Source organism: Hemicordylus capensis, chromosome 2 (assembly GCF_027244095.1).
Source record: "Hemicordylus capensis ecotype Gifberg chromosome 2, rHemCap1.1.pri, whole genome shotgun sequence".
Taxonomy (NCBI): domain Eukaryota; kingdom Metazoa; phylum Chordata; class Lepidosauria; order Squamata; family Cordylidae; genus Hemicordylus; species Hemicordylus capensis.
The window spans coordinates 335,706,587-335,732,821 of record NC_069658.1 but is presented as its reverse complement, the minus strand read 5'-3'; the positions used below and the strand labels follow the sequence as shown (position 1 = coordinate 335,732,821).

General features: G+C 42.7%; 1 protein-coding gene and 1 long non-coding RNA gene across 9 annotated transcripts in view; one reads left to right on the top strand and one right to left on the bottom strand.

The window, feature by feature from the left end:
* Positions 1–24,397, bottom strand: part of LOC128345773 (uncharacterized) — a 48,054-nt gene extending 23,657 nt beyond the window's left edge. For 2 of the 3 annotated variants that reach the window (XR_008316647.1, XR_008316646.1), the window contains exon 1: positions 24,300–24,376. This is a non-coding gene — a long non-coding RNA (uncharacterized LOC128345773). Of the gene's footprint in view, positions 1–24,299 lie in introns of all 3 variants that reach the window. The other variant, XR_008316645.1, reaches the window with a different exon arrangement.
* The window catches only part of SGCD (sarcoglycan delta), a 620,371-nt gene that overhangs the window by 520,005 nt on the left and 74,131 nt on the right, over positions 1–26,235 (top strand). For all 6 annotated transcript variants that reach the window (XM_053298220.1, XM_053298224.1, XM_053298221.1 and 3 more), the window contains one exon: positions 11,860–11,932. In XM_053298220.1, the coding sequence (XP_053154195.1) occupies positions 11,860–11,932 (73 nt within the window). The remainder of the gene's footprint in view (positions 1–11,859; positions 11,933–26,235) is intronic.

Here is a 26,235-nt window from a genome sequence, read left to right as displayed (position 1 = left end):
GAGTTTGAGCAAAATAATCAACACACAATTGATATGTGAAAGAGCATTAGATTTTTGTCCTTCGTTATTCTTCTTAACGTGATTCTGAAGTCTATGCTGCCAACTGCAATAACCATTTATACTGAAAGAAAACAAACAACTCCATCACCCCGCCACCTGAGAGCTGCAATCAATACCATTTTGCCTCTATGTAAATTGAACTGTCTCTCATTGCAATACTTCTCTTATTTTAGTGTCATTTTGATGATGATCGGATTGTCACAGGCTGTAAACATGATTCTAGTATATGAGAAGGTTCATTATACTGAGGGTTTTCCCTCACACCTTAAAAAAGGAAGGGAGATACAAATATTTGTCACCAGATGCAATATATTTTGGCTGCTACTATCATAGTGAATGTATGCTTCTAGAAGATTATTGATAGAATAAAGTTCTTGTGATCTTGCTCAGTATTATTATTATTATTATTTGTTTATTTCGGCCCAAGGCCAGCATGCTCAGTATTATTAATATGCAGAGATGTAAAAGATTCTTGAGGTATCTGCCATCATCGTGGCTAATGCTCTAAACCAAAGCTGTCCATGTGTAGTTTAAAAAGGCACACACATAGCAATAGCCTCTCTGCTTCCTGTTAGGGTTTTCTGGGACACCAGCCTTGAAGAGAGTGAGTCTGAGAAACAAGGACAGCCTGGATCCCTACCCCTAACAACCTGGAACTCAGAACTGGAGCAGCCAGTGCTGTCCTCTCCTTTACAGAAGCCCTGGCGCTCTGAGGACCTGGCACCTCCTGCTTGGGGTTCTTGCCTCTTCCTTTGAACCCCCTTTGTCGCTCCTCTGATGCTGGGCCCAGACCGAGCTTCATCTCCAAAGATGGAGCGCATGTGTGGCTGCTTGGGCTCTCCCTCCAGATGTATTCTTTTTATTCCTCCAGGTGTCCTCAGGAGGAGGAGGAAACCTGTAGGTGGTGGAGGTGCTTCCCAGGAGCCCAGGAATGGGCACAGCTCTTGCTAGCTATAACAATCCACAGTCATCACCTGCTTCTTGCTGATTCCACAGCTCCCCTTAAGAAGTCATGCCTCCAGCTGCCTAGTTGCCTGCCTGCTTTGCTGCTTCACTTGATCCAATTTCCAAATGAAGGGTGGGGATTTTCAGTGAGCTCCCCTTTACCAGAAGGCACTCTGAGCAACATGAAATTATGTCCCAGAAGATCATACAGCCCCCCCTTCTCTGGATGTTTTAAAGAAAGATCCGAAATACCTATTTAATCATGCTTTTAATTTATATTTTAGAGTTTTAAGTTTTAGAGTTTCTTATTTATATTTTTTATTGTTTTAATTGCTGTTGTGTTTTTACGTTCTGAAACATCCAGGGACCTGTGTGTAGGGCAGTATAGAAATGCTCTGAATTAATTAAATAAAGAAATCCTTGCTTCTCAGAGCACTTTGGGGGGAAGTGGAGACTGACAAACATCATGAGCCCTCACGCTTCAGAAGCAGAGATGCTATCACTGTAAACTTGCCTTTTTTGACTGTATGTGTGCAGCTTTAGTAAGAATGTTGGTTGTTGTATATAAATCTGCTCAGGATAGATGTCATCTTTTGTGATTTGTGGTTTGAGCTCCGATCTATTTGTGTTATCACTCTCCGTTATTGATTGATTAACACAGGTTGCCAAATAGTTCAATTAGCTCAGTTCTGTGCAAATTCTAGGCTGCCAGGTTGTTTTTAACCTACTTTCCAGTAGGCTTATGAGATCACCCAGCATTCTGTGTGTCCGTCCATGTGTCCCCCCACCCCATCGACTTCGCAACACCTGGACCAATATGAACCAAATCGGGTACAGTTGTAGAGACACATAGGGACACCTCCACAGCTTAGTTTGTGATGATGTCATCCTCCCCATTCCAAGATGGCAGACATGTAAACTTTTGAGGCACAAGTGGGCTAACTTGTGAACTGCTTAACTGATTTGAAACCAATTTGCTACAGATGTAGGGGCACATAGGGATGCTCAAAGGATGTTGTGTATGATGATGTCATCCACTCCAGTTCAAGATGGTGACCGCGTGAACATCTGAGGCGCAAGCAGGACAATTTGTGGACTGTCTAACCAATTGAAACCAAATGAGGTACAGTTACAGTGAGTGACACATAGGGACACCTCATCGGCATAGTTTGTGATGATGTCACCCACCACGATCCAAGATGGCAGATGCGAAAACTTTTGAGGCGCAAGTGGGCTAACTTGTGAACCACCTAACCAATTTGAACCATATTTGCTGCAGCTTTAGGGACACATAGGGATGCCCATATGGCATGGTGTGTGATGATGTCCTTCACTCCAATTCAAGATGGCGGCCACATGAGCATCGGAGGCACAAGCGGGCTAATTTGTGGAGTGCCTCAGCTATTTGAACCAAATTGGGTATAGTTGCAGTGAGTGACACACACAGACACCTCAGTGGCATAGCTTGTGTTGATGTTATCCATGCAGATTCAAAATGGTGGACACAACCCTTTGAGGGTGCAATTGGGCTAACTTGTGAACCACTTAATCAATTTGAATCAAATTTGCTGCAGCTGTAGGGACACATAGGGACACCTCAACAGCAAAGATTGTGATGATGTCATCCACCACAATTCAAGATGGTGGATGCATAAACTTTGTTTTTATGCAAGTGCACTAACTTGTAGACAGTCTAAACAATATGAACCAAATTTGCTACAGCTGAATGGACACATAGTGATGCTTCAGTGGTGTAGTTTGTGATGATGTCACCGTGCACTAACTTGAGGACTGTCTAACCGATTTGAATCAAATTTGGAACAGCTGTAGTGAATGACACACAGGGACACCTCAATGGTGCAGTTTGTAATGACGACATCCACCCTGATCCAAGATGGTGGACACATGAATATTTGAGGCACAAGAGATCTAACCTGTGGACCTCGATTTGCACCAAATTTAGTCCAGATGCAGAGACAGTGAAAGGAAAGTAGGCTGATTAGTTCTTACTAGAACAACTTGTTACTTTAGGGAATTGGTGGCTTAGATTAATAGCTTTAATTTTCAAAGAAGAAAAGTCCCTAGCCCTTGTAATTCTGGAAATATTGAGGGAAATGTGCTGTTAATATTCTGTCCAAATGTTTTGAGTGCACGACTGCTCCCACTTTCCAGCATTGTAATGTATGGGTGGATGCCCTATCATGATTGACATGTAAGTGAAGCAGTGATATCAGTTTCTGATATGTTCCACTGTGTGAAACAGGATGCTGGACTAGATGGGCCTTGGGCCCGATCCAGAAGGGCTGTTCTTATGTTTTTATGCACTTAAAAATTAATGAAGGAAAGCCATGTACTGTTGGAGCGCCACTGCGCAGCAGGGAAATGCTTGACTAACAAGCAGAAGGTTGCCAGTTCTAATCCCTGCCAGTATGTTTCCCAGACTATGGGAAATACCTATATCAGGCAGCAGTGACATAGGAAGATGCTGAAAGGCATCATCTCACACTGTGCGGGAGTAGGCAATGGTAAACCCATCCTGTATTCTACCAAAGAAAACCACAGGGCTCTGTGGGCACCAGGAATCAAAATTGACTTGACAGCACACTTTGGTTTACTTCACTGTTGAAGCAGTAAAAGCACAAGACAGTAGCAAAGCAGAGCTGCCTGCACATCTTTCCTCAGCATGTTTAGCTGTGCACTCAGAAAGGAAAGGCAGGCAGGACAGATGGGGAAGGCCCGTGTTTCCCCACATGAGCAACTGATCAGGTAAAAAGACCATACCACTGCTTCTTCCCCAACTTTGTGTGATTCTCATTGGTAAAAGTCCAAGAAAAAAAGGGTTGAAAGCATACAACTGATTGGCATAATTAATAAACAGTGGCCATAGTATGGAAAATAGGATGCCCAGATTTGCGGACCTGGAATATGGCAACCTTAATTGTACACCAATCTTGGTTGTTCTTGCCTTGCCCCAAAATCAAATCTAGCTCATTAAGGATCCATGTTACATGATTTCTGCAAGATTGTAAAGGAGAGCTTGCCTTGCAATGCCTCAGATTCAGAACCTTAAGTTATCCCCTCTATATATTGAATTATTGCCCTCTGTACTTAGAGCCACCTCTTTCTGTGGCTGAGGTCTTAAAGCACATTGGCAAATTAAAGCAAATGATTATGATCAAGGCTTATTATAGCAGTCCAAGTAATCTAGTTTATGGTGCAATAATAATGGGTTTCTATTCTGCAAGAGCAAAAAGTATAGCAGGTGTTTTATGGCCTCCGTAATCTTTAGGATTAGTTTAGGCATTTTCATATTGCTTACTGGTCTCAGTGTTTATAGGATTAAAAGAAAGATACCACACTTACAGGTTTTGCAGTGTTTCAAGAATATAAATTGAGGTCAAGTAAAGCTTTAAAAGCACAAAATTAAAGGAAGCAATTACAAATTGTTGATGATATTTTGCATTGGATTTACATTCTTAGAATCACCTAGTATCACCATCTGATTGCTTTCTAAGCACATTGACCTAATGGTATATTGAAATAGATGCCCAAATGACCTAAATAATATGAATTTATTTAGGGTCACAAATGAAGTGAATATTCTCATCTTTGTCATTATATTGTATTTATAGAATGTAGTAAGCAAAGCAATTTCCTCAACGTGTTTGGCTGTGCACTCAAAAAAGAAAGTCAGACAAGACAGATGTGGGAAACCCCTTTTTCTTGGCATGAACAAATGGTGAGATGAGCAAATGGTCAGGTCAGACTTAATTTAGAGAACACCTAAGATAAGGCACTGTACGATAGAAATGAAGTCACAAAGCCCTGCTCATAATCGGGGGGGAAAGTAGTAGTAAGCACAATTTGTGGCCTCTATAACAATTGCTTTCCATTTCCCCCATTGTTTATAATAACTGCAGCATGTAATAAGATGTATACTTCTCCCTGGTGTTCCCTCTAACAGGGATTCCCAGATGTTGTTGACTACAACTCCCTAAGCAAAAGCCATTGCAGCTGGGGCTTCTGGAAGTTGTAGTAAACAACCTCTGGGAATCCCTGTCAGAGGGAACACTGCTCCCCACCCCCCAGTAATTTGGTGGCTGTTTTCCAAAACAAAGTGAGCCAGTGGACCAATGCTGTACATTCTACTTTTTTAATGTATACTGTGGACGGGAGAGGAAGAATAAGAAGTGGTCATATATAAGATTAGGGGTTCAGCTCAGGAGGCTCTGACTCACAGAACTGAAGCAAGCCCCGAAGCTGGTCTGAAACAGCAGTTTCACAAGCAGTGTCACCACATTTATTCTAATTGTTGGCAATGGAGAAAGCTGCATACAAAACAGCATGGGGACTTGATTTTGAGCCTACAGCAGCCTGGCATTAAGCATTATGGCTCTGTAGAACTGCTCATCATGTCAGTGACCGAGCCTTAGGAGATTTAAGTGACATTCAGATACTGATACTAGGAACATAATAAAGTAATGGGAAGAGGGTCAAGGAACTGAGGCCAATTCCTGGGGGCAGGAAGTGGAGAAGAAAACTCCCCATGTCCAGGGGCGTAACTATAATAGGGCAAGGGGAGACAGTTTTCTGGGGGCCCACTGCCTGGGGGGGCCCCCAGAGGCAAGTCACATGACTGACTCGCCCAGCTGCACACCCACCTGGGCTTCCTTCAGTTGTATTCATCCTCCGAAATTGATGTGAGTGTTAAGATCCGGAGGTACCAGAACACCATGTCTTTCTCTAGTACCATTAAGTTACTTGCATGGTCCACAATTTACAAAACTGCTTCATTGAGTGGGGGGCCCATTTTAAAATCTTGTCTCTGGGCCCACTCCAACCTTGCTACGCCCCTGCCCATGTCATAAGACTGAAGCTGTGGTTACAATAGTAGGACAGAAGTAGAGATCAAAACCATGTCAGCATGAGTTAAAAATTATAACCACAAAGGTGCCTCTGATAAGATTGGGAAGGAACATGAATCCCAAGGTAGCAGAAGGATCCAAGTTCCCTCACTAGCATCTCCAAGATAGGGCTGAGAGAGACTCCTGCCTGCAACATTGGAGAAGCTGCTGCCAGTCTGTATAGACAAGACTGAGCTAGATGGGCCAATGGTCTGACTCGGTATATGGCAACTTCCTATGTTCCATCATGTATGTACATGCAGTTACTCTCTTGAAATTCCCAGTGGTTGCTGAAACGAAAACTGCATTGCTAATCACAGTGTAGTTCAAGCTAAAATTTTGACCATGCTGTAGGTTCTGTTGCAAGACATTACACAATCAAATGATTTTGTGTCGGACTTAATAGCAGAGAGGCAATCCCAGTAGGCAGAGAATCTTCATTGTATGTCACTGGGATGTAATGAAGGACCACAATGTGGTGATTCTCTTACTTTTTTGACTTCTAAAACTGCTAAATCAGCCATTGCAACTCCATGCAAACCACAGACTGTGGAATATAGGATGCAGTTTAAACTCTGCATGAAATAGATGAGCATGTACAATAGCAATAGAAACTTGGCTGCAGCAAAAAATATGTTTAGAATTCAGACCGCTGCATTTTTTGTTGAGTCACCTGAAGTTGAGTCACCTGATTTTTAGTCAGTGCTTGGTAGGACCAAGAACCACACAGTGTGACAATGAATATAACAAGTTAGCCAGCAGAGCAGGGTTATCCAAGGGTTCTTTTACTGTAGATTAATATTAAGGGCTTTATTCTAACCATAGTTTTTTGTTGTTTTTTTAAAAGGAGAGAGAGAGACTTGCAGTAACTGAATGCACGTGAGGGATTTTTGACAAATTTATTTCCCCATTGTTACCAATACAGGAAGGGAGAGAAAAATAAATGTATTGGCTGAATCATTACGGTAATTCTAAACACTTTAGATAGGTCCTGTCACATGCTTTGTAAATTCCTGATTGATTGTGTGGAATTAAATTATTGGGCAGAAAGCCAGTTAATGGAACACACATTGATGAAATCATTTTTGAGGGGCATTAAATGGAACTTAAAATAAAGCTGAAATAGCTTTATGGATTTTCCACTAAAAATGTTTATGAACATTTATTGCTGGTAAATTACATTGTGTCAAAAGAAAGATTTGCTAGGCCTTGATTTTAATCAAACTCTTTTGCAAGTAATAAAAGAGAATAATTTATTATCTGGAATGTAGTAGCAGCTTGGGTACAGGGTACTTAAGAGAGTGCCTTCTTTATCTTGAACCCTGTCACCTATTAAGATCATCTGGAAAAATCCAGTTACAGTTGTCACCAGCCTGTTTGGTAGTGACTCAGGACTGGGCCTTCTCTGTGGCTTCCCCCCAGGGCTTTGGAATATGTTCCCTGTCAAAATAAGAGCATTTCCATCTCTGTTTGCTTTTAGGAAGACCCTCAAGCACACCTGTTTTCTCAGGCTTTTAACTGAAATTAATTTTAAACTGTTTAATTGTTTTTATCCCATGAAATTGTGTTAACTTTTTATTCTGTAAAAATTGTTTTAATTATTTTTGCTCTGTTTTGTGTTTTTTGTTTTTTGTATTGTTTAAACTGCCTGGAGATGCACATATCAGATGGTATATGAAGATGATAAATAAATAATAAAATAATAAAATCTACAGTAGGTGTAAATACATGTTGACATAGCTGCCCTCCACCTTATCTAGCTCATTGTAGATCTGTGACGATGAACTGCAAAATCTGTTGCCTTGCTGAAAACAATACTTTCTATACTTTCCAAAGAAGCAGCTTTTTAAAATTTCAAGTTATTCACAACAGATAAAGATGTTCAGCAGCAAGTGTGACAAAATGTATTGATATACCAGCAGTTTTTATAAGGGTTGCTTTTTGCCCAGTAAAGATGAAAGATTGGTAATGAGACTTCTTGTTGGTTTCTTTGCAGATAGCCAGACAGAAATGTTTCCATGTTTGATTATCTATCTATCTATCTATCTATCTATTTATTAAATTTATACCCTGGCCAAACTTGCATCTCTGGGCGGCTAACAACAATTAAAACACATAAAAAGTTAAAACAGTTAAACATATAACACATATAAAAGTTAAAACAATACAATAATTTAAAAACCATAAAATTAACAAACAGTATTTTTAAATTAAAAACCTGAGAAGGCTTGGGTAAAAAAAAGCGGAGTTTTTTAGACCTTTTTAAAAAAAATAGCCAGAGATGGGGAGGATCGTAACTCAGCAGGGAGTGCATTACACAAACTCGGGGCAGCAGCCAAGAAGGCCCATCTCTATGTGACCACCAAACGAGTTGGCGGTAACTGGAGACGGACCTCCTCAGATGACCTAAATGGGCGGTGGGGTTCATAGCGAAGAAGATGCTCTCTTAAATACCCAGGAAATACCCAGGTTAAACCGTTTAGGGCTTTATAAGTTATAAATAGCACTTTGTATTTTGCCCGGAAACCTACTGGCAGCCAGAGTAACTCCATCAGCAAAGGAGTAATGTGGTCTCTCCGAGATGACCCAGAGAGCAACCTGGCTGCCGCATTCTGAACCAACTGAAGTTTCCGGACTGTGTACAAAGGCAGCCCCACGTAGAGCGCATTACAGAAGTCAAGTCTGGAGGTTACCAACAAATGTACCACTGTTTTGAGGTCATTGATCTCAAGAAACGGACACAGCTGGCGTATCAGCCGAAGCTGATAGAAGCCCCTGGCCACCGCCTCAACCTGAGAAACCAAGGAGAGGTGTGGATACAGGAGTACTCCCAGACTGCAAACCTGTTCCTTTTGGGGAAGTGTGACCCCATCTAGAACAGGCAGATCAAAATCGTCTCTGGAGTTCTGACCCTGCACAATAAGTACCTCCGTCTTATCTGGATTCAGCTTCAGTTTATTCTCCCTCATCCAGCCCATTACTGCTTCCAGGCAGGCATTTAGGGAGGATATGCCATCACCTGAAGAAGTTGACATGGAGAAGTAGATCTGGGTGTCATCAGCGTACTGATAACACCCAGCTCCAAATCGCCTGATGATCTCTCCCAGCGGTTTCATGTAGATGTTAAAAAGCATTGGAGAGAGTATGGAGCCTTGAGGGACACCATACTTAAGCTCAGATTTTGAAGAGCAACAGTCTCCAATCGACACCATCTGGAACCTGTCCGAGAGGAAGGAGCAGAACCACTGTAAAACAGTGCCTTCCACCCCCAACCCCTTCAGACGCTCCAGAAGGATACTATGGTCAATAGTATTGAAAGCCGCCGAGAGGTCCAAAAGGACCATCAGAGTCACACTAATCTAGCACTCAGTTGCACAGCCGCACCAAAGCATGTGATTTAATGCAAGGTTTTCAGTGCCACAGAAGTCACCATCTTGCTCTGGTGTTACAGTTTGCATTGCTCTCTAAGAGGGTGTACAATCAGCCACTGATGCTGCTCTGAAGTCAAGGCAGAGCTCTGTGATTCAACTGAAAATAGTGAATGTGGTGATACTTCATAGTCACTTTTCCCAACTAAAATTAATCTTGAGCATGGCTGGCCCACTTATGATAAGGTGGCCACTTAATGTGGTGGATTGCCCACTGCCTATCCCTGCCAATCCATTGCTTTTGGCTGGCTTTTCACCTCCTCCAAACCTCACCTGGAAGCCCCACAGAAACCACCACCCCTGGAGGGCATCAGTAGCTTGGGTGAGGAGAAGGGGCTTCGCTGGGGGGGGGGGAGGGAAGTACCAGGGGGTGAGTGATGTGGAGAGATAGGGCAAGAGATGGGTGAGAGATTGAAGGGGGAGATTGGTACTCTCTGCATGCCATGAGGTTATGGATGAGATTGGAGGTGAGTGGGGGAATGAGGGCTAGACAGTAGCTCATGAAGCTGCCTCAGACACCAGAATTCTTGGACCAGGCCTGATCATGAGCTGATAAAAACAGTGGCTGAGGGAAATTACTTAAAGTAGTGCCACTGAGATTAAAATAACTTTGAGTAATTTTCTTCATCATGTCAGTCAATATCTGGGAAGGCATTTATGCATTTTGGGCTTGCTCTCCTCTTCAGAGGCTGAGAGGCTGTAGGCAGGGGGAAAGACTGCAAGTTTTGAGGCCGCAATCCACTCTAGCAGACTGTGAGGTTCGCCTGAGACAATGGGCAGCATTTCTGTGTGTTGCGGAGAGCCTCCTCCATGTTGTGGTGTGCAATCAGTTTCTATTGCTTTTAGAGATGTTTCTAAAGACAAGGTATTTCCATTTTCTAGGTAGCTTCTTCATTCTCCTTATTTATAGGTATTAGTCCATCCATAATTATCATTTTCAGACACACTTTTTTGGTTGCTCAGGAAATACACTTGTCATTGTACGTTTTACATTCATTTTGCCATAACAAAACCAGACATGAATCCCTTTACAATAAACCACTAGTACTTTAAAAAATATACCCAAGTGTCAAGCCAATCAATTTTTTATAAGATCAGTAAAACAGCAAAGAAGGCAGACTGGTTTAAAGTTCCCGGGTTGGGTCCAGCGTGGTGCCGTATGCAGATCTCCCAGTGTGGGGTTCCTGGGAGAGGAGAGCACTGGTTTCCAGCTGGACCGGGACTTTGGGCTCACCCTTTGGTGCCATGGGCAGGTATGCACATCCACACATGGGCATGTGAGCTGGCAGGGCACAGGGTTTGACAGCAGATTGGCAGCAGAGTGCTGTCCTGCCGAGTTCGGGACAGCACTCACCCAAGTGCCCATCCCCGTGGCTTTTCTGCATAAATCATCCTCCCTCACTCCCCTTAGTATGCCACTCCCGTGAGAGAGAGTTCTGTGGGATAATGGGCTAGGTCTCCAGCATGATGATGTCCGAGATGAGTCATTACAGATGGCCATTTTCATGAGCAAGGCTTAGGGAGCAAATATCCCCAAAAGGGGAAGGGACTGCCCTCCCCTTCCCCAACCTTTCTGTGGGGGAGGGGGAAGAACTTTGCTGCTCTGCCTTTTATACTCAACACCAGGTCTCACCCCTGCCCCCATGCAAAATGTTCCCTTCCCAGTGCTGTGATGGAGTACCCTGCTTATGTTGCCACTTGGAGTGTTTGTGCTTATGAACATACATGACTGTTGTTCTCTACTCAGGGAGCAGAACACTTGGTGCCCATCCTGTCATTCCGTGCCCTCACTCAACTGCTTGCCAGGTGGGGGGACCAAGGGACAGAAGGGGAATCAGGGCTGCCCCCAATCAACTGTGCAGCTTGACAGGCTGACAAGTCTGGGCTGGTGTGTGGTGGTGTCCCTGTAGCCTGGCTAATCCATAGCTCATAGCTGACAAGAGGGATAGGGTTGGTTTTCCGAGGGGCTGCCAATGAGAAGTGCCAAAAGCATGGAGCAGCTACATCCTCGGGTGGGTCTACACCACCACCTCTATGAGGCGTCTGAATGTGGCCACACACACACACACTCCATATATATTGTCTACCTTAATGCATAATAATGTTAGAGAAAGGAACTACTGCACACATGCAGCTCCTTATTGATGATGATGATAAATAATGAAACACCACCCCTCTGAGACACCTTCTGAAAATTGAAGTATAGCACCACCCATTGGCTGCATTTGGAAATACAGCATGCAAAGTACTTGTACTAAAGTATTACCTCATTTAACAAGTGCCTTAAGTATGTCTGTAAAATATTATAAACCTTGCAAGCAAGTAATGGCTTCTATAGTGAAAAATGAGATAAGGAAGGACTCAGCATCCTTACCATGGACATTTATAAGAATATAATATATTTGTTCTGGATTGAGGTTAGGAGTAGATTATCTGTAAATTGTGCCACATGTAATTTGAGCATCATTCCCCTGCTAACAGTTTGTAACATCTACACCTTGTGTTCTGTTTTGTTATTTCAGGAGCAGAAGGCACAGTGTTCCCTAAATCCATAGAAACTCCCAATGTCAGGGCAGACCCCTTCAAGGAACTAAGGTAAACTTCCGCATTTGGTTTCAGTGTAATTCAAAGGCACTTTGCAGGAATTCTGACTAGAAGCATTTCAGACCTTGCACAAAAATGGGTGACAGGCACTTGTGTTGTAGAAAAGATGCCAGTGTGTGGTACATCAGAGTAAATCTCTGTGGATGAATTAAAAAAGGAAGATATGTGTCACTAGAGCTCCATCCTTTGCCTATAAGTGCCTCCATTTAGCCAGGCCTCAAGACTTTTTCATAGAACATTTGAGATCTCTTTTTGGCTGAAGTGATTGAAGGTGCTGGAAGGCCATACTCAATCACAGAGTGACAGCAGGCAGAAGAATGATGCAGTGGTTGTATTATCTTCAGATATGGGAACCTGATAACTGTATCTGTCTGAGCACAGGTGCCACTGTCTTGGCTCATATGTTACTGAAGACAGTGGCCCTCACATGGTGAAGGAGTGAGCAGGTCCCTGCCCATCAATAATGACTAGGGGATACAAGAGGGGGGAACTTTATCGTTCCCTTCATTTTCATTGGAAAATCTCATTTGTTTTGTTTTTAATTCATTGTTCTTACATTCATTTCATAACTAACTTCTTCCATTTGTGTTTTCCCTATTCTTTTTAATTTCCTTTCCCCTTTTATTTTGCTCTTTTGTCACTACCTTTGGTAATCTTTCTCCTCACTCCATCTTTTTGTTTTCCTGCAATGCCTCAAATGTTGTGTCAGCCCAGGGCATGACTTGAGAAAACATGGCAGCCTCCACTGTCAGCTGCTATTTCCCGCTGTCCTGCCTGGAACCATGCATCATCTCAGGCACTGTGGAAAGAGAAAATGGTGGCACCAGAAAGCCACCAAGAGGAGCTTCTCTGAAAAATAAGTCAAGTAGTTTCAATTGGGCTACAAATATGATCACATTGTGATTCATTTAGATCCATTCAGAGTTCTTGTCATTAGTTTTGTAATGAATGAAAATGTAACTGAATTGGTCTGAAGTCCAAAAATAATACATCTTTTTCAAACAACGTTTTCAAACAAAATGAACCCCTACCCTCACCACACCACTTCAAATAACATGAGCCTGGGGTTTCCATGGCAATGCCCAGTGGCAATGTCCAATGGCACAGAGGTGCCATTAAGGCTATTTCTCCCACCTTTTTTTGAGGAAAAGTAACTGTGTAAGTTTCTACATATGCTAGATACATATCAGTATGGAACTTCCAGCTTACACATTCTTTGAAAGCATGTGTTAGAAGAAGGGCCATTTGGACTTCCACCATATGAGGGCTACTGCCAGCAACAATATTTAAATGGAGCCACTGACATTAATAATCTCAGCTCTGTGCATAGCAAGTAATACTTTGAAGTCTCCCTCAAATGCAGCCTCTTGCTACATATATTCTCCTAAACCACGACTTTTTAAATGAGGGGGGGAAATGGTGCTGGATGAGAGATTGGGGCAGGAAGGAAACCATATTTTGTGTAGTTCTAGATGTATTAATACTTGTTCTGAACAGATTTGAATCAACTTTTATAGTACATGGTAGCCACACAATAATCATAATGTAATGTGGAGACGTTCCACACTAATGTCAGCCTTCCCAACAAGATCTAGCGGTGGAATGAAGACTCTCCATTCTATACAACCGCTTTGTGACAGACAGCTGGAACTTTTAGACATGCTTTGAGTAAAAACCTGCCCTTTCCTATCCTTTTCATGGATTGCTGATTGGCAGGTTCATTACTCAAGCAGTACTGGGTGGTGGGGTGGGGGCGGGTTTCAACCCCTAAAGTGGCTGTCTAGCCAAACACCAATTCTCTTTTTGAAGAATCTCCTTACATCTCCACTGTATCAATGTCTTAGGCACTTGTGTAATGTTTTCTTCAAATTGTTTGCTCCTCCACACGCAAATATAATACTCCTGTTCTCAGTTCCTTTTTTATCCTGCACTTTGTCTCCATTACCTTCACCAAAGTCTTGTGAGTCATCAAAGAATTATAAGTTCCAGGTGATTACATAGCCATCATTCTCTACAGACTTTCTATCATACTGTTTCTAACAAATGGTCTTGGATCACTGGGAGCTTTACAGCTGTGGGATCACCTTTTCAACAAGATCCGACAGTGTACTGTGCCTTGCTAGCATGGCATCAGTTCTTGCCTGTCATATTTGTGACATGTTGTCTCCTGGTATGTCTTTGTGCTGTGGTGGCTTGGAGAGTTAGAGTAAAGGTGGAGTAGGGTTTGTAATCAATCCTCTGAGATATTAGATACACAGATGACACATTTGCCAATTCATATTGAGGAGAAGAAACATGCATTATATTGGCTTTCAGCTTGTTTGACATGAACCATTGTTATACTGATGGCCCGTTGATGATGAATTCTTTACTACCACAAAAAATGTAGTGATGAAACGTTGTTCAGCCACTATCTTTCTTGACTGAGGGATAATGGATCGTGCATACTATATGCGGTACCTGCAGTTTGACTGAGTCTCTATTTTGACAGTATGTGTCCTACTGTGTGGTGTCTGTTGGGATTATGCCATGGACATTGTTTCAGTTCTTTGTGCGGGGAATGCTTGTATATATTTGAATTTGTCTGTGTACCAGCTTGGATGTGGATTCACTGTGTCTGCTCTTTACTTACTGTCCTAGATTCTAACTTAGAGGTTCTTCCTCTCATTGCATAAGAGCCTATTTATTGTTTTCTTAGCCTATGTTTTAGTTGGTAATGAATATCAAACTCTTGTTTCTCATTTAAAGTTGGCTTCCTGTGTAATCATTTCTACAAGATAAGTAATTGTAACTAGTGGCCTGGCAGCCAAATACATATATGGATCTCCATATATAGGCCTCCCAGTTAATAAGCACTAGCAGAAATTACCACTATTAGTGACTGTGGTGTGAGGGAAAAGCCAGGATCCAGTACACACACAGTGTTGAATCAGGGTATGGCTCCTTCTCAGGCGCCTCCCTCTTTCTAGTAAGTCGCCTGCCTCCCACTCCTCTCCAGTGTCCTTGAGTGGGGGCATGACAGCTGGTGCTTAAGCTTGTATCTCTGCTCTATAGGTTGTTGTTGCTGGCATGTAGCCTTTTAAGATCAAGGCATGTGTTCCCCTCTAGAACCACCCTTGCCTGTGAGAGAGAAGTGTCATTGTTCCAGCCACAGAGGGAGCCAAGAGGTGAACCAGGTGCTGCCTCCACTGCGCCCCGCCCTGCCCTCTGCATCTTACATCAGATGCAGGGAGCATTTAGCCACGCACGCCCCCCCCCCCCACGTCTGACTTCAGACACGGGGGCATTTTTTACTCCCAAAGGGGCCCGCGCAGCCCCGTTTGGGAGGTCAATTGGCCAGCGCTGCATTTGCAGCATGTCCAGAGTGACTTTCCCTTACTTTTAAAGGCAGGGAGAGCTGGCTATCTAATTGCAACATAGGGCCTTGTGGTCCCGTTTGGGAGTGAAATTGGCCAGCGCTGTGTTTGCAATGTGGCCAGGAGTAGCTATCGCTGCCTTTAAAAGGTACATGGAAGGCCCTGGGCTGGGCAGCAAGGTCATGGTTCCAGAGGGGCGAGCAGCAAGCAGCGGCACCCGCCCACCCACCACATACTCAGTGAAGGATAGCCAGTCACCCATGGGGCCAAGTAGGGATTTGGGGGGTTGCTCCGGATTGGCACTAGGTACAGCCTTTTTTCGCTGACTTCTCACTGAGTCCTTGGGCCTTGGGTCATAGGTAGTCACTGAGAGTGTAAATGGTCACTTGGCAGGAGAGTGTGGGTCTGGGGTAGGCGGATTGATTAATAGTGTCCAGCTGGAGGGCCATTTGAGGTGGGGAGGCCATGGGACAGCCCTTGGGACAGGGTTTTGTGGCCTGGAGGGTTGGGAATGGCCCCTCCTTGGGTCATGGCTCCGTTCACCACTCTGAGTTCTGCAGCTTGGGTTGAGGTAGGCCGTGTCACCCTCCCATCAGCAGAGGAAAGCCTCACCGTGAGAAGACGTCAGGACCAGGCACCTGACTGAACCAGCATCTGGCCCTTTGTCTTCATGTGGGACAGCCTTCCCTTGGAGGCTGTCCCAAACGGAAGGAGTACCCACACTGCAAGTCTTATTTCCGCTGTACATTAATAAAATGGCCTTAGTTTTACTCCAGCTAAGCGTGTCCTGTCTTCATTGGGGCCTGGGCCACCTGTATTCCTTCTAAACTGGAAGAAATAGAACTTTGCAGCCAATTTACTTCTCTCTTCCATGTCCTTCCATGAAATTATTATGCATGGACTTTTAAAGAAGTTCAATCAGTCCCCTTCCTCAGTGTTAATTTTTAAAAGGAACTTTTAAGCAAAGTTAATTATGAATCATGGAAACTACTAAGTGGCTGATGAAATGTGCTTACACTCTCATTTTAGTAGAATATTTTTCCTGTACTGTGTAGAGTGTTAAGCTATCTGAATAGTCCCAGAGAGACCTATTGTGCCAGGCAGCCATTTAAAGATGATGTTTGGCTAATATGGCAAGGCTCATTTTACAAAATAGTAATTCTGAATGAACTAGTGTTAGTTTTCTTCCTGTACTGTAAAAGATTGGGGAAAGAAAGAAAGAAAGAAAGAAAGAAAGAAAGAAAGAAAGAAAGAAAGAAAGAAAGAAAGAAGCTGAAGATAGATAACATCTCACAATTAAGTCCATGGCATTCATAATGATAAGCACAACAAAATTAGGGGCAGCACAGAAACATAAAGAGTACTGAAAAGAAAAGAGTACTGGTGGGGGGGGGGATAATGGTCAGAAAATTGAGCTTCTTTATTAATACAAGGTTTAAATAATTCTAGCCAGTTTTTAAAAAATTCTAGCCAGTTTTTAAAGAATATTTTAAAGATTTTTAAAAGATTTTTTTAAAGATTCATGTGCACTTTGAAGGACTGTGAGGGTAAATCAGGAGCCCTTACACAACTCCCCCATTACCCCTGCACACGTGCTGTTGCACAAGAACTTTAAGGCTGTATTCACACGTAAAATGAAACCGGAGGTATTGGGACCTCTATTTTCTGAAACTGTACATTTGAATGTGAGCAACTGCAGTTTCATCAAACAATGGATCTGCAGTTTCCCTACCCAGACAGAGATTTGTACCTTCTGTTAGTACTGAAGTCCAGCACCTGGATCTCTGGTTCTGTGGTGCCAGCATTACATCTCAATGCTGGCACTGCAATCTGGTTGCTTTGCAGAACTTCCCCCAGAACTGAGGGAAGAAGCTTCTCCCTCACTCCAGCTGCTATTGCTTGCTGCCAGTCCATTTAGACAATGCTGAGCTAGATGGACCAGTGGTCTGACTCAGTATACGGCAGCTTCCCATGTTCCTATATTCCAGATCCCCCTCTCTCTGCAGTCAGCAAGACTGAAGAGAGGGAGCTCTCCATTTCATCCAAATTCGGATGAGAGTGCGGGGGGAGGGGGCGGGACCATGGGTCCATTGGACCCATGGTTCCTCATTATGTCTGAAGGCGGCCTTAGAGTCCAGAGCCCTGACTGTGTTTTAGAATTGCTTAAAAAGTTGTGGAGGGTGAGCAATGTGATTCTGATATTACAGAGCACTTCTGGAGTGTGGACAATGCCCCAAACTCTAAGGGCTCTTGTGCAACAGCGCACTTGCAGGAGGACTGGGGAAGTTCCTAGCACTTCAGAGCAGTCCCTTGAAGCACACACACATTTGGTTAGTATGTCGGCCACTGAATGGCTGATCATGTCAGTGTTCACCAGTTGTTGTTGTTTTTGCTTGGCTAGTGTTTTTAAAATGTTATTAACAACATCAGCTTATCAGATGATATTATGAATAAATCCAACAACTTTTCATATATATTAGTTAAAATCACATTTTCATTTAAAAGTATGCATTAACTTAAATGTGCTTCATTGGCCTTGTTGGAGAGGCCTATGAAGCAAATCTTCATAGACAGGCAGGTGATACAATTTTCATGGGTCTGTATGACCTCTTGAATGGACAAGGGGATTGCTTAAGTGAAACTATCCTCATTCCAAAAGCTTGCTGCAACTGGAAAACTAACATGCCATGCAGAAGGACAGACTCAAAGCCTTCTCCCTGATTTGTGCATGCAGGAAGCCTTGGCTGGGGAGGGGAAGAGTAATCCTGATGTGCATGCTGAGATGGCCAGGTCCCATGAGAGCATCATGCCAGCTCATTTGCAGCATGGACTTCTAAAAACCAATGTGGTCTGATTTAACTTGAAGTTCAAATGTCAGTTCAGCCATAGGTGCACTGAATATTTGGAGAAAGTCACCTCTCTTTCTGCTTGTTTCCCCATATTTTAAGTGAGGAACTTTCCTTCCCCCTTTCCTTTTTAGTGTTTTTATGGCATCCTGCAAACAGCATTCTTTGCATTTTAAAAATATAAGTTGTACAGCACTTTCTGAATTTTGGTGGTTAATAAATGATGATGATGATTCACATGGGAATAATACTAATCCACTATAGAGATCTGCTACGAGAATGAATAGAACAGCTGCTTTCCGCTGTACAGTATAATATTTTTTTTCAGCAGGTGAAAGATTATTTTATTTGCCAAGCCTCAGCATACACCACCAGCCATTTACATAGCTCAGAATGTTGGGGTTTGTTTTCCCCTTAGGAATTTTAGAGTACCACACCTGGAAGGGGGTTAATTTTCTCTCTTACATAGGTAAAAATCAAGAATAAACTACCATAAGATAAATTTCACCCCAGGGCTGCTGCAGCCTGAAGGGCCTAGCTGTCATGGCTTTGGTGAAAGGAACATCTGTATCTTCCAAAAGCCTTTATGTGAAACACAGTGTCAGATATTTAATTAGTAAGACATTGGAATATAAAGCATACATTGAGCTCCCAACATGTTCCAAACTGACCTTCAAAAAGGTTTTCTGTATCTGCCAGAGAAATGCTTTCCTCCAACTATTGTTCTGTCTAAGCTTCTCTGTGACTAGAGTCTGTGCTGCTGTTGGAATTATTGATTATTGGTAATGTTTAAAGGACAGGGGATCATATGAGTGTTACGCATGCCATTGTCCCTCCTGTCTGCATTACTGACACATGGGCATAGTACATATATGAATAAGACAATTTTGTTTGGGTTTGGTTTGGGACGAGGCTGCCTCAAAGGTCTCCTGTCTCCATGTAAACCTGCCATCTAAACAGCCTTTAGCTGGGCCCCAGAGACTCTGCTCCTATATCCTTCCTTGATGGATATTAACTTGACATTCACATGAGACAGAGCCTTTCTGGTGGCACGGTTTTGGAATGCCTTCCCCAAAGAGATTTGTCAGACCTCTTCCCTGCTGGCCTTTAGGTTAGCAGTAATGATGTGTGCCCCCCCCCACACAAAGCTTTTAGTGAAGTTGAAGGTGAGAATGGGTATTTTGTGCTGCTGTGCTTAACCTATGTTTAACGTTGGTGAACAATTTATAGTTTTATCCTGTGTGTTGTTTTTGTTGGTTAGCCACCTTGGACTATTGTAGGAAATGCAAATAATAAAATCTGACAATAAATTCTATCTTCCAAACATTACTAAAGTGGTATGAGATCCAGCCATATGAAAACTTCTTGGCATGTTGGTCAGGCCATATTTGCTGACCTATATATGGCTGTATGCTGTGGACTCTTTATTTATTTATTTATTTATTTATTTATTTGTGTGATTTCTATACCGCCCTTCCAAAAATGGCTCAGGGCGGTTTACACAGAGAAATAACAAACAAATAAGATGGATCCCTGTCCCCAAAGGGCTCAGAATCTAAAATGAAACACAAGATAGACACCAGCAACAGTCACTGGAGGTACTGCTGTGGGTGGGTGGGGCCATTTACTCTCCCCCTGCTAAATAAAGAGAATCACCGCCTCTGTCTGTTTAAAAATGGCTTATTTCTCCTGAAATCAAAGGAGCTGGTTTTTCACCACCTTCTGCCCACTGAGTGTAAATCAGGGCACCAATCTCTTTCATGCTGACATTAATAGATTTTTTAAACAAAAAAAAGCCAGAACCTCCTTTCATAAAATCTATAAATAGTGAAAGCAGGCACACTACAAGAAGAGCAGTTGAAGTAAATGTGTTTGAAGTACAGCCTGTTTCTGAGGGGAAAATGTTAGAAGATCTGAGGAAAGAACAGCAAAAGAGAGCTGACGGTAAAAGACTCTAAGTTAATAGTTCCAGATAAATGGGCAGTTGGGGAACTCCAGATTTTTCCAGCCATAAAACTGACACTAGAGAAGGAATTACATAATCTGATCATGCAGAAACATTGCATCCACAGCGATACCTAGCGGAGCCCCATATGTCTAAAAACAAAAATCATCGGATCTACTAGAAACTTTTCAAATAACCTCTGACCTCCATCTGTCACAGCTCTGTTTAGGGTGTTGTTAAGTTACTGTTTATGTGATGTTTATTTTTCTTTGCAAGTTAGGCTTCAAAAAAATAGTATTCTGTTTTATTATCCTGTTCTGTGTACTGTATTATTATTATGAAGGCATTGTGCCCTGTTTCTCTTGCCAGTGGTGACATGAACTGCTGTATTCCATTCCACTGTCAACCTGGTGACTGTGTCATTCTGCACTATTAAGGTGCAGTACAGGTTTAGGCAACCTCATGCAAGCTGCCGATTCTTACAAACTCCTAGCAGCTATCTACCTTCCTTTTGAAAGCAGAACAATTTTTTAAAAAAAAAGACAGACAAAGTAAAAGAAACAAGACTTAAATTACCCCAAAGTGAAACGTGTTCAGTGAAACAGAATTCATTTCCTAACCAGCAGTGAAATAAATACACCACTACAATATAATGACCTCTATAATACTACTATGGCAGCTCTGTTCCACAACACTGTCTCACTTACATGCTACAAGGATGTTGTCATGTGTTCCTAAGTGGCAAGAAAGGAACAAATAAGTTATGAGGAGAGGGAATGTTGCTTTCCTGTTCTCTTTGATTTCAGTCTAGAGAAAAGGGGAGTTTTCCATAATGCTGGGGGAGGGGGGAGCTATTTTTGTCCATAGGGTAGGTACTGTGGCTAAACTTCTGTCATTTCTGGCATACATCCAGACTGAATAAATGCATTTATTATATAGAGAATGAATGCATTTATTATTGCATGCAGACTGATGTTTTCCTCTGAAAGTAAAAATGTATGTATATAACAGGTAAGGGATGGTTTTCGCTGACCCCTCCCTTCCCTCTGCCATCCTCTGTGCCTTTCAGAAATATGTCGCTGAGCATTGTGGGACCTTCAGGAGGCACAGGCAACTGCAAGGGGAAGGAGGGATTAGCAAAAAAAATCTCTTCACCATTAAGTGCGGGAAACATTATTCTGTTTTCATTACATCCTGTGACCCCCTCACTGCTACCACCTGTTGAAAAAAATAGTACAATTTCTCCATACATCTCATCCTCTGCAATAATTCAGAAGGGGAAGTAACTGGATGCAGGAGTTTGGTATTTATGCACCACTACTAGTACTGGCTGTAGTTCTTTCTGTTTATGAATCTTTACAGAGGTGCATTTACCCCTGGACTTTGGGGTCAAAGTCCAGGGCCTCTACACCCCCGGGGGGGCCCCAAATCTTCTTTAGTCTGTCCCAGGTGATGTGGTTTGTGCCCTCAAGAACCTATGCATTAAAAAATAATGCTTAACTTGCAGCGGGGGTGGAGTAGGGGTTCCAAAGGCCTTTAGGTCAAGGCTCCAAAATTACCTAGGTGCACCTTTGAATCTTTACCCAGAAAAAATACACGTGACAGAAAAAAAGGCACTTTAAAAACTATTCTATCTTTCCTCACTAATCTTGGGTAGAAAATAGATGCTAATAAATGCAGAATCTAAAAAATATGAATTATAACCATTTTATTCATTATGGCAATCTCATACTAGTGCAATGGCTTAATATTTAATTACAAAGCTCATCCTTCCCTCAAGTGCACATGACATTCTGCAGACAGATTTTACAATATCTGTGGAAAAATAAGTGAGGAGGCTATTTAGTTATTCATATAATCCACCACATGAACTATATGCTGATTAAGAAGTTGTGACACTTATCCTGACGTGATATACATGTCTATCGATGGCTCTCTGAGGTGATAAGTTTGGTTTTTTGTCTTTGCAGTATTATGGAAAAATAGAGGAAAATGTCCTTCAGCTTCTGGAACATATATGTTTGATGAAAATATTTCTTTTCATTTACAAGTGGCAGAGTCCAGTTAAACCTGACTTCTGTTAAAGTAGGGATCAACAAAAGGGTAGCCTTCCACAGTTTGTGGCACTACTGTAGGTTAGGAAACATAGGAAACATAGGAAACAGCCATATACTGAGTCAGACCATTGGTCTATCTAGCTCAGTATTGTCTTCACAGACTGGTAGCGGCTTCTCCAAGTTTGCAGGCAGGAATGTCTCTCAGCCCTATCTTGGAGAGGCCAGGGAGGGAACTTGAAACCATCTGCTCTTCCCAGAGCAGCTTCATCCCCTGAGGGGAATATCTTGCAGTGCTCACACATCAACAGAGGCGTAACTAGGGAAAACGGCGCCCAGGGCAAGCACTGAAATTGCCCCCCCCCCGCCACGGCCCCCCCAACATACATCTGACTGTCACGTAATCTGCTCTTCCACCAGTGCCTGCCTATGCTCACATTCTGCCTGGTACAGAAAGTGATCCTCTATAAACACAAACTCAGCTATCTGGCCTCAAGCCACACCCCTGTGATTAGGGCTATTACAAAATATCTGTGTATTCAGGAGGCCATGCAATTTTGAAGGTACACCATAAATTCAAATATTAATTTATCTGAAAGTTATGCTTGTTAATCTGTTAATCTGTTTGAGCAACAATTAGAAGCCACTGTTGCTAAAAGAGATTTGAATGTGTTTTTATTTTAACTTTTTATATTATTCATTAGATAGCACTCTACGTGTAGGTATTTCTTCATAGTAGTCACTTAGTGCTTCCTCCATTTGTATGCCTTTCACTAAGTGACAGTGTAATGAGAAAAGCTACAGTAAGTGAAAGTAGGAGGCAGGTGTAGGAGTAGTATTGGGAGTCATTGTAAGTTCTTCTTGGAGAAGGCGCTGCCAGTCTGTGAAGACAATAGTGAGCTAGATAGACCAATGGTCTGACTCAGTATATGGCAGCTTCCTATGTTCCTATGTTCTTTTTAAGTAGCCAGATATCTGGATGACAGCAGTATTCCATTAAATTTCATGGCAATTACTGTCTTTAATAAACACAGTGTTGGTAGCACTAAATCGCCACTCACTGCCATACAATCACTGCAAAGTGTAACCCTGTACTCTTTATGAATACTTCAGCCTGTGTTTAAAGCAACAAAATCACTTTCTGGGAAAATGCATCTAGCAGCAATCAGTACACATCATATTAAAACCAAGATATACTGAGCAGCACCTTCATGATTTTTAGTGACACATTTTGGGTTATAGTGGATAGACTGCAAGTTTGTATGTGCATTAACTTGTGCCAGTTATGGCTAAAAAACAATCTTAAAGCCCCACAATAACTAAACCACAAAGAGACATTTGTTAATACAGGTCACATACCACTTTGTTTCCATATGTAGTTGCTTGAATATATCAATGACAAGGACACTGATATAGTAAAATAATATGAAGCCTTATAGTAAAATGATATATTTAGCTCTTATTAACTATAGTTAATGGTGGGCTATGAACTGAAGCCCTCATAAACACTGCCACCCCCCCCCCCCCCTTTACTCCACAGTCTTACCACACTCAGCTAAGCCAGTGGAATAAACATCTATCTTCTGCCCACAGAAAGCAAGACAAGTGTTATTTTTTTAATGCTTTCCAAGCATTTAAGTTCCAGAACATGCAAGCCAGTAAAGTTTGGAGTGCTCCCTCTAGATTTATTCGAGTTTCTAAGTGCTTTTACAAATCACTGGCTGAGCTTATTTTAACCATTGCTCATGAGGTCTTAGCCCCGGTGCCTGTTTTTCACGGCAAAGCTCAGCCAAGAACAAATGAAATTAAACAGAATGCCTTGGAGCATACACAGAGTGCATTTGATCTGGAACTCAAAAATGTGTAATGCTCCCTTCCTTCTGTCCTTTATGAAGCTTCTGAAAACGTATCTATTTTGCCAGGCTTTTTATTTTTAGTGTGGGGGTGGGTGGGTTGTGTTGGGTTTTTTTGTTTGTTTATGGCTGCTCCAACAAATGCAAACACGGTTCTGCAGCAGGCAGGCTCCCTGCTTCTGCCCCCTTTCCCGCCTTTTCACAGAAGATTTGGGAATCTAAACAGCGGGGAGCGGGTAGGTTGCTCCCTCCGCCAGCCCCTGTGCAGAATACATAGGGGCGCCGCCAGGGCTCCCTTACTTACTGCTCCTGGACTGGGCTTTGCCTCCGAGCGAGCAGCTTCTCTCTCCTGCCTCCAGCTGGAGGGCTCTCAGCGTTCCCGCCGCCTTGTCTTGTCTCCCGACGCGCCCAGGCAACCCTCACTTCCGGCTCCCATGCGACTTCCCCCCACATACAGAGTGGCTGCATTCTGCCACTCTGTATGTGGGGGGAAAGTCGCATGGAAGCCGGAAGTGATGTAACCCTCACTTCCGGCTCCCATGCGACTTTCCCCCACATACAGAGTGGCTGTATTCTGCCACTCTGTATGCAGGGGGAAGTCGCATGGAAGCCGGAAGTGAGGGTTGCCTGGGCGCCGCGGCGCGTTTCTTGCATTAAATGTTTTTTTTTTTTAATTGGGATCGGCAGGGGTCATGGCAGCGCCCCCCACGTGACCAGCAAAGATGGCGCCGGGGGCACGTGCCCCCCCTGCCCCCCCTATAGTTACGCCTTTGCACATCAAGTCTCCCATTCATATGCAACCAGAGCAGATCCTGCTTTGCTATGGGGACAAGTCATGCTTGCTACCACAAGACCAGCTCTCCTCTCGGTTAGATATGCTAAAAAGGTACAGCGCTCAGTATCAGTGCAAATTCTGACTTTTATGGGAATCTTAGGGTGATTTCTGTAACATTGCCAGTTAAAGCATATTAATGGGAGAAGCAATTTGGTGATCACCAGACAATAGTGTGAATTAAAGTCAATTAGAACAATCCACCAGTAATTTCTTCTGGGAAAGGTTCATTTATATCAGTGGAAATTTTGTAAGCAAACAGCTTTGTCACTGCACAAGTGTTGTTTATTACAATGTGAGTTATATAGGACCTCATTCTTTCTGCAGGGTTTGTGCCCACTAGCAAGAGAGGTCATTAAATCACCAGTGCTTAATTCGAGTCAGGGCTTATCCAAGTATTGCCCCAAACTCTGATATGCCATACCATAGTTAAGAATTGCTGGAGCATGTGATGTTAACAGTCAAGAAGATAGTTGGCCAGGTATGTGCAGAGTGCATTTCCCTCACCCGAGTGCTCATTTCTCATCACCTTCAGAATTCAAAGTCAAGGTTTTGGGTCAGGAGATGTGGCCTCAAACAGCACTCTTTTTAGGAATTAATAACTGTCTCTTCTGTGTTCAGTCATCCGACATCTGCTCAGAACGGAGGGCAAGTAAACTCACTATCTTTAATTTGGTGCCACTCGTAAGGCATTCCTTTTTTTTTAGCAGTGCAATATTTCTAAGGAAGTAGAAATATCCCCTTCCCTTTTTGCAGTGAAATATTTCCAATGAAGCATTCATGTGAGGCTAGCTGAGAAGTAATGTGTTGTAGATCAATTCTGGTGCCACAATGCAATGTGACATTTTTAATAAACTCTGAGATTCCTGATCACTAGTATTATCATAACTACATTTACATTTGGAACACAGCAGCCTGTACAGGGAGCATTGCACTTGGAACAAATCTGCAAGGGAAATTTTGGATTCAGCCCACTTCAGATTCATTGGTAGAGCCCACATTCATGCTGGGCATTTAATGTCATCTGTATATGATTCAAACTCATAGGCAGGAATGTTTTGTTTTGTTTTTTAAACCTGGACCTTGGGTTGGATCCCTACCTTTCATGCCACCGCACTGCCTGAAGTCTTGTGCAAGGACCTTTTCTGAAAGTGCAACTCTCTTTCTGTTCATTTCCCTTCTTGTCCATCACTCAGAATTTAAGAAGAGTAGCCAAATGTTCAATTCAGGTGTCTGATCTATGAATATATGTGCTTGCTTTTGACCAGCTATGCTAGGCTGCATTTACAAATGTTTCCAGATTTTTATCACAACTTCTCAGTAATTGAGAAATATGAAAAGAAAGATGGGTCAGTCACAAAGATACTACTTTGACAACGTATTTTTTAAATGTTTACCAACAGGAATG